At 51.8% G+C, this 8,293-nt stretch overlaps 1 protein-coding gene across 1 annotated transcript; it reads left to right on the top strand.

Annotated features, from left to right (window-relative positions):
• The first annotated feature begins 3,649 nt into the window (after positions 1–3,649).
• LOC34617794 lies at positions 3,650–7,464 on the top strand. The gene is made up of 10 exons (XM_022731150.2): positions 3,650–3,757; positions 3,909–4,071; positions 4,283–4,521; positions 4,964–5,127; positions 5,254–5,415; positions 5,807–5,960; positions 6,248–6,403; positions 6,692–6,835; positions 7,025–7,195; positions 7,342–7,464. Exons 1-10 carry the CDS (start codon positions 3,650–3,652, stop codon positions 7,462–7,464), a joined length of 1,584 nt encoding a protein of 527 aa, XP_022586500.2.
• Positions 7,465–8,293: the final 829 nt, after the last annotated feature.

Raw genomic sequence — 8,293 nt, 5'->3', positions numbered from 1 at the left:
CAGATTGTCTGCAGCGGAAGCCACATGAATTCTCTAGACTCGACCTCTACAAAGCCACTCGGTTCCTGAAAGGATATACACAAATCTGAGTATTGGCTTTATTGTTGAGCTGGCGGAGGTCAAGGGCCAGGATAGCCTCTACGTCGCTGTCGACAAACCTGGCAAATGTGCCAATGTCGTCCTTGGCCGTGGCTCCGAAACGATTCAGAAGTCATTCAATGTTTTGAAGGTCATATCTGGAAGCCTTGCGGATTCCATCGGAGTGCCATTGCTAATTGGGATCCAAAGTTCGCTAGTGAGTTCTGCCGTGCTTTCTTGGCCCTTTTGCACGCTGGCAATATATGACCACTGCGAACCAACCTGCGGCAGACAGACCAGCAAGGAGCTCCAACCACACTCCTCTGTGGTATTTGCGATCCTAGGCTCACACGGCCCCAATGGCTTAAATGACTTGTTTTCATTGAGCTGAGTAGATTTCTGTTATAAGAGTACACTTGCCTTCGTGTTGGTCTCCCGCATGCCGCGTTTACCGTGAGGAGCCCTTCTTCAATTTAAGCCTGAACTTGCTAATCCGAGGCCAGCAGTCATCTTTGCAGCGAAAAGATAAGGAAACCAGCGGGCTGCTGCACGCAAATGCATGCAGAAGACGCAAGAGAGCCAAGCATGGAATTACGATAGACGACGTTCGGTTATGTGTTTCGAGCCTGGAGATTCGGTCCTGGAAGACCGGAAGCTTAGTCAAAGTGTACCAGATGACCATACGAAAAAATGTGCCGCCAGATGGGTGTGACCCTTCGCCATCCATTCAGGAGCCAGTTTTCGCTCTATCGATATCTCTAGAAGTTGGGGCTGCGACAGAACTATCAATACTAGCTTCTTCAAGCAGTTACAAAGCTCTCGTAAACATTGCCGGACTTTGTCGCGCAGGGAGGTGACTCGTGTAAAGGCGGAGGATTCATAGGGAATCATAAATGTGCTGAATTTGGGAATTCTGAGCGCCACGGACACACTGGACAAGGGGTCCTAGTGAACTGAGGCAGGAAATACCAGCCTCAGTGACTGATGAAAGAGAGTGCCAGGTGTTGTTGCCTAAGAGCGAATTTCTGGCTATGATTGGCTCACAACGATAAATTCCACGGACGAGGTTCTGCACGTTCCTTGGTAATCGTCCGTCCGGACGTCATGTTGCGCCCTAAATAGCTACTTTCATGTGCGGGTATTGCTTTAAAAGTCGCCGTTCACTATTGCTAAGATGATATCTAAACTCAAATTCCAGTGCAGGCACACCCAGGTATGCTCTCTGCATATTCTTTCATATGCGTCTTTGGGAGTTTGGAAATCGACTCTGCTCCGTGCGCTCTCTACATTTGCATGGAGAGATCGCTTCACGACTCGCAAAACCACTGCTGGGCGTGTGAATGATGATTCCGTTTGCTTATGTCATTTGTTTTCTGTCTTCTCGTTACAGAGCGCTCACAAATTTTAGCGCTCCACGGATAGCAAGCCATCATGGTGCCGCGGCCATGTTGGTTTGATTCCTTGAACGTTGGTAAGTAGTATGCGCACCCTTTATCGTGTTGGTTCTCTCGACCGGTCGGTAGACGCTTTATTCTCCTCATTTGCACGGCTTTCGCGTTTCTGCCTTCTTGGGGAGAGGCCGCGGGGCGGCATCCCTTCCTTTCTGTTGCTGGTATCGACGTACAGGCATGGGACTTGTAGGCGTGCGTTTGAAATGAGCGGAAAAAGGTGCAGCGATATAAACTGTACTTTGCCACCTAGTAAACGAGTTAAACTCAATTAAGTATGGATGAAGAATGAACTGACTGCATTGTCTGTTGTCATATCTACCTCATTACAGAAATTACCTGCTCGATCCAACCAGACACAATGTTGTGTGCGTGTGCGCTAGTTGCTGTGTGCCACAAGCTGTGAAGGCACCGGAGTACTTAAAGGTTGTGGCTACCTACGTGCACACTGGCTGTCCGTCTCCCATTATGTCACGAGCTCTAAGGGCTGCGTGTAGGGGAGGGCGGAAGTTCCCAAGGGAAGGTCACAATACTTTTAATTGCGTCTCTATCTTGTCTGGGCTAAGTGTGCCCACAAAATACCTTACATCAAGCGATCAAGACGCCAAGTCAAGAAAGGATGCTCATTCAGAGTTCACTTTATTACTAATCATGCAACGGCTACACTAATGGTGTACTTTGCAGCACTTGCAACCCTTCTTTGTAGACAAAAGTTAGTGGAGCGATCCTGACCCACAAAACCGCTCTGTCGTAGGGGCTCAGGGTGAAGGCGGCCGGTGTGACACTAATACAGCAAAAAGCACTTGCCAGGGGCCATCAGTGGGGGTAAATAGGTGGGAATAGCGTTGTAGACATGCCCCCAAAGCTTCAGGGGAACGTAGACGCATCCAAGCCAAGGGTTAACCACGTGCAGACTGGTATCCGAGGCAGCCCAGAATGTGAGAATCTAAACATTGCTTAGCCCATTTTATGGTCGCTTCCAATTCCTGTTACTGGTATGCCCCATGAAATCCATGTTTTCCAATACAGTTGCCACTTGGTGCCACAGAGGCCTTCTGATTCGCCTTAGTGGTGCCCAACCTGGGGAATCCCCTGTTCAACCCCGAGCAAATCCCATGCTGCCCTCCATGTAGCGCATTCATCTCAATGATTTTCACTGTTTATTGCATTGGTGATTTGCCATCAATGTGTGGCGCCTGGGAGGGTACTGCCCATCAATGTTGGTGTCAGTAGTGTGGGTAGCTGCTTTGTTGCTTGTCGTAGACTTTCATTTTCGCTTTTCCCCAGTCGATGAGAGGTAGTTTGTTCGCATTGACCCTACGCCTTTACTTTAGCTTGCAACGGAGGGTTCATAAGTACTCTCGCGGGGGCGAATGTAAGCGCTGAGCCAGCCATGGAGTGGCTGGGGCTTGGAGAAGTGGGGTGACAGCCAGCATGTGAATGTCGCTTTGTATCTGCCGTTCCCTGTTTGCCTTAAAGTTTCGGATCGAACCCCACACTGTTGGAGGCCATTGCAGATTACCTTGCTCTCCATCCGTGTGTTATTTAACGCGGCTCTCCACGGGGCGGCATTGCTCTGCACATTCCTTAACTCCAATATCCCAGCTGCTCCATCTCCCTCCTTTCACTTTTGTAACATTAATTTTAGGTGAATTGTGACGCTGCACACTGGAGAGGACCGCGGTACCACGCAGGGCCATCGGGCGCGGCGTGGCAACCAGCAGAAACAGCTCGAAGACAGGAAGGGCAGCATTCTAGCGGGAGTCAGCAACTGGGCATAGAGCTAGACGGTGAGAAGAAACGAAAGTAGGGGAGAGAAGGGGAATTGAGGGGGCTTCTCCCTGCGCTTCCCCTGCACTTGATTGGTACATGCAAGGAGTTCACCAAAGACAGGGAACCCCTCCAGTGTAGCAACTCCATTGTTCAGGGGAAGGCCAAGACGGAGGGCTGGCGTGCCACAGGGGCCAGAGAGTAATCAGCCCCTTTCTTCTTGGCAGCGCCTTTTGGATCTTCCTTCCGTTCACCAGTGTTGCTCTGTCCTCGTGTGGCATATCGGCAGCAACAGCAGAGGCAACAGCAGTGCAAGAGAGCGCCAACCTCCTCCTGTCCTCTGTGTCTTCAAGATGGCAGACAAGGTGCTTAGTCGTAAGGGCGACCTGATTCGCGATCAGCTCGAGAGCAACTCGGTGCCCATGGATTCGAAGGATCCCATGTATGACAGCGAGAGAGAAGTGAGCTAAACCTCGATGCGCGTGCTTGTTTTTCTCGTATTCGTCGCGGTTATACATGCCAACTTAGGGGCTTCTAAGTGCCAGTTAGGGTCGATCATTCCTGCTGCTGCGCTACGTCGACGTGTTTGCCCGTAACGTATGTCGTGCACAGGACGACAACTGCTTCTACCAAGTCATAGAAGTGGCTGCTTGCGACTATCGTTCAACCATAAACAACCAGAGCTGCTTTTCTGTATCACGGGCTTCTGGAAGTCTCGCACGGCCGGAAAAGACTGCGGAAGAGTTCCGCATTGCCGTCGATGAAATGCTCAAGGGTAAGCGCAAACACGCCCCTCCTTTTTTGCGCCAGTATTAGCACCGCTGTATGGGGCGAGACGGTGATGCATGGCATCCTCGCGGCACAAGGCGGTATCTAATACGCAGATGAATGCGGCTGCCCGGAGTTTTTTGTTGCATGCTCGCATCCAGCCATTAGGAAGCTTGCTGTCGAGCGTTGGAGAGAGCGCGTTGTGCGTTTGTTTGCAGCTTTCTTCGCGTGTGCGGACTCTGTAGACCTCGCCGCCTGTCTGCAAGCGCTGGATTGCCGCTGCTACCATGACGCATTCGTGGTGTATGCGGTCCGCGCCTCTCTAGATCGGAGCACTGAAGATCAGCGGCGCATGAGCGCTGAGTTCGCCCTCCTCGCTGACAAGGGCCTTCTCACCAGGCAACAGCTGTGCAGAGCTTTCGAGAAACTCGTACAAAGCACAGATGATATCGAACTTGTATGCAGGTGGTTCTAGGGGGGCACGATTATGTGGTCATATCCGTATGACGTGTTCATAGTCCTTCCCTGTGATTTGTATCGGCCAATAGGCGTACAGAAAAACGCATGTGGCGCCTCTTTTGGTGGCATGTATTTATCACCTTCCCCCGCTACCACCCTCTTACTTTAGCCAGTATGTATATTGCAGGATCACGCCGTTGGAAGGGCATATGTTCGACCCGTATCCGTTCATGGAATATTCAGCAGCAGATAATAGAGGGGCTAAGCTCGCACAGATTGCGTCGTGTGTGTGTGTGTGTGTAATTCTTGGGCTGTCCATGTTTTATGAAAGTGCAGCATCACAATTCGCATGTATAGTGTATTGCATGCGCGTGAAATCCTGTACAATGGGAATCTTTGTCGAAGTTTCATCTTCAATTACTTTGATGTGCGGATTGCAGGACGTGCCGGATGTGGCCAGTCGGCTGTTTGCCTTCATCGAGTGCGCCTCTCTCGACAGCTGCATCGGCGCAGATGTTCTCAGTCGCCTTCCAACTGCCTTTGTCTCAAAACTGGATCCTGCCGTTGTTGCGAGCAACATTGTCGTGCAGGCAGCCGTGCGCCAGTAAGCATATCCCTGATGCTCGAGCATCTCCGTGACTTTCTGGAATCTGCTGGCGTTGTTGGTTCCTCATGGGGTGTGATAGAAGCGGCTCCGAAGGGCACCCAACGCGTCATTCTCTTTTTGCAGGATGCAAGAGTTCAAGGCGGCGCTTGCAGAGTTTCTAGAGGATGTCTTTGAGAGCGAAGGCGTCCAGGAGGCGGAGCTCTTCCTCAACGCACAAGACAAACCGCTGTGCCAGCACGAATTCGTTGTGAAGCTCGTGGTGGCGTCTTATTCAAAGGCACCCAGGTAGGGTGCTGAGGGGCCTTACTTAGCAGTTTTGGCTAGCGGTGAGATTCCTCCCTTAGTGACTGCTGGGCATCCTGTGAGGGAGGGCTGTGGCAATTGCACCTGGAGAATGTCTAAAAAATACAGAGTCGTGCTCTCCAGGTGTAACCCTCAGCATGCTGCACACCAGCTGAGGGTTACACAGTTGTGCGACGCCGTGTATTGACACTTCTGGAGGAATTCCTTTTTTGCAGTTCTCTGTCTGCTGCGAGTAAACCCACGGATAGAGAGAGAGAGAGAGATAGCAGCCCCTCCACTTCTACACCCAGACTTCTGCCTCTGCCTTGCCGTAGACACCCTGCCTATAAAGTGGTGGCGTGGCACCTTCCTGTTGCTCTGCGGCGCGATTCAGGGACAGAGAGCTGGCGAGCAACATCCTAGACCGTCTGTACGGGAAGACGCTGAAGCCAGACGATCTGCAGGTTGGATTTTCTCGTCTCGTTGGGGCAGTCGATGACCTCGCGTTGGATGTGCCTCAGGCCCACGATTTCCTAACAAAGAGCCTTGTAAGGGGAATTCCTTCTATTTGTGTGCAGTGTGAACATTCCGTGCGAGTCCGTGCTTGGGATTTGCCTGCCTCGCGTAGACGTCCATGCAGACGAGAGGGAGCACGGCCAGTAGTTGTTCAGTGCTGCGAGCCCTCTCGAGGATGCTGCCCTTCAAGGGATTTCGGGAGCCATCAGCAATGAGCATGCACATGAGCGTGCCCTTTGCTGTTGGCGACTTTCCTTGAGCCGCGCTTCTGTGAAGGCATGTATTCAGTCCCCCTTGCATGTTTCCTCTTTGGCTGCAGGCCAGGGCAGTGGTAGACGAGCTCTTACCCCCCGCGTTTCTAGGGGATAGGTATAGGCTGCACTTTGGAGGCGTAGGTGGCATGCAAGTCCTCAAGAAGGCGCAGAAGTGGCTTTGCGAACAGCCAGGGAAGGCAGCCAGCGAACGTTTCAGAAAGGTACAGGAAGGCGGTTCTATATATAAGTAAATATATGTACATAAAATCACTGTGGGCTCTGGCATCCACGGAACAAATTAGGGGATCCGCGTTCCGCGCGCGTAGGCATATTGCTTTTTTATGACGCTCATGTTTGCAAGTAGGCGCAAAGGCAGTCAGCTAGCTTTGATTGCACTTCTTTACGGAAAGTACATATTTTGACGTTCCGTCTGGAAAAGTGAGTTTGGCTCAGTTGCGCAGTGCAGTGCGATAAAAAGTTGCACGCGGCTGCTGTGAATGCAAGTGCAGATCTGGACAGGAACGGACCCAACGATGCGTGAAGCTCGCATTTTTAAGCATGAACTCAAGGCGTGTATCCGCAAGTACCTTGATACACTTGATGCGGCTGAGGCGGCCAAGACCATTATCGACATGAACCTGGCGCCTGACCAAGTGAGGTTTAGGGAGCTTTTGACTCTGAAACTGTAGAAATGACGTGGCGCTTTGTTGGCAGGGCAACGCTGTTTTTTCCCCTGTATCGTGCAGGGCCATGGAGCCACCCCATAGTTTTTTTCTGGAGGGTCTTGTGTATACGAGTTCTGGGCTGTATGTGTGATCGCACGTCTTTTTCTGGCACTGCAGGATTCTGAAGTGGTGCGTAAGGCCTACATCTTTTCAATGGAGCGGTCCAAGGACCCCGAGCAAGCGGCGCAGGCGGTTGTAGGACTTCTCGAGCAGTTGCAGGCTCTAGGAGAACTCGACCAGGAGTGTATTATTCAAGGTTTGGCGCAGATTCGAGACTTGCTTCCGGATGTACGTTCTACGTGCTGTGTGCCGAATTTGGCTGCTTGTATCGAGGGCACTGAATTGCGCGTTGCTTCGTAGAAATAGCGAGTGTGAGCAGACACTGGTGTATTGGAATATCCCGGATGTTGCTGCACTGCTGCTGGTGCATGCAGATTGAACTGGACGTGCCCAACGCTCAGCAAAAGATCTGCTACATGGTCGCCGCTTCCCGGAATAAAGGACTGCTTCCTGCAGACTATGTGTTCGCGGAGGAAGCTGTTGAAGATGGGCAATGAGTCTGTGCGACATTGCGTTCATTCCACTCCACTCGACGTCGGCACGCGTGTAGCAGGGAAAGGTGCGGCGCTGAGGAAAATCAAGAGCGTGGCCTCCCGGCTTGTACTATGGCGGTTTGTTTATGGAGGGTTACTTCGGCCGGCCGTTGTAATAACGTAGTTCATGCTGCAGGGCCATGCAGCTGCAAAGCTGGCTTCCCCCAGCCCTAGCAGCCATATGACACAGTGCAGTCTGCTTGCTGGTAGAACAGCCAGCAGGGACTTAAAGCCACCCTCCTCCGCTGCTTTATGCAGGGAAGAAGCAGGCAGATGATGGCAGTGGGTGCTACACTGAACTTGAGCCACGTCCCTGCCCATTTCGCGCGTCGCGAAGGGCTGCAATACATCCCATTCGCCAATAATTTCCATGTCTTACCGTGGGCTCAACACAGGAATGAGCGCCAATAACAGCCAAAATCTGCCGCTTCCTTTATACGTAATCGAGATATGCTGCTCGACGATGGCGCCAATACCCGTTCCAGCGCATCCCCTGATGGTCTAAAACCTTAAAAGGTCGGATTGTGCAAAAAGGAAAATTCGTAGATGGCCTAAAGTCTGCACACTGCGTCAGATCCACGGAGGTTCATCTACAAAGCCTTTAGTATGCTACTTGGTCGCAGCCACTCAGCCGCGGCTTTAGTTCGACAGATTTCCAACTGTAAAGGAAGAAGGAATGCAAGATGCACACTGCAGGCACACGGTCCGCCGAGGCAGTCGTCCTTGGAGGTGGTCGAGATAGGTAGCGAGTGGTTAAGGTGTAAGGAGCGACTAGGGAAATAGCATACCAACT

Source organism: Cyclospora cayetanensis, unplaced genomic scaffold (assembly GCF_002999335.1).
Source record: "Cyclospora cayetanensis isolate NF1_C8 unplaced genomic scaffold, CcayRef3 CcayRef3_contig_15, whole genome shotgun sequence".
In the NCBI taxonomy this organism is placed as follows: domain Eukaryota; phylum Apicomplexa; class Conoidasida; order Eucoccidiorida; family Eimeriidae; genus Cyclospora; species Cyclospora cayetanensis.
This window is presented reverse-complemented; position numbering and strand designations above follow the sequence as displayed.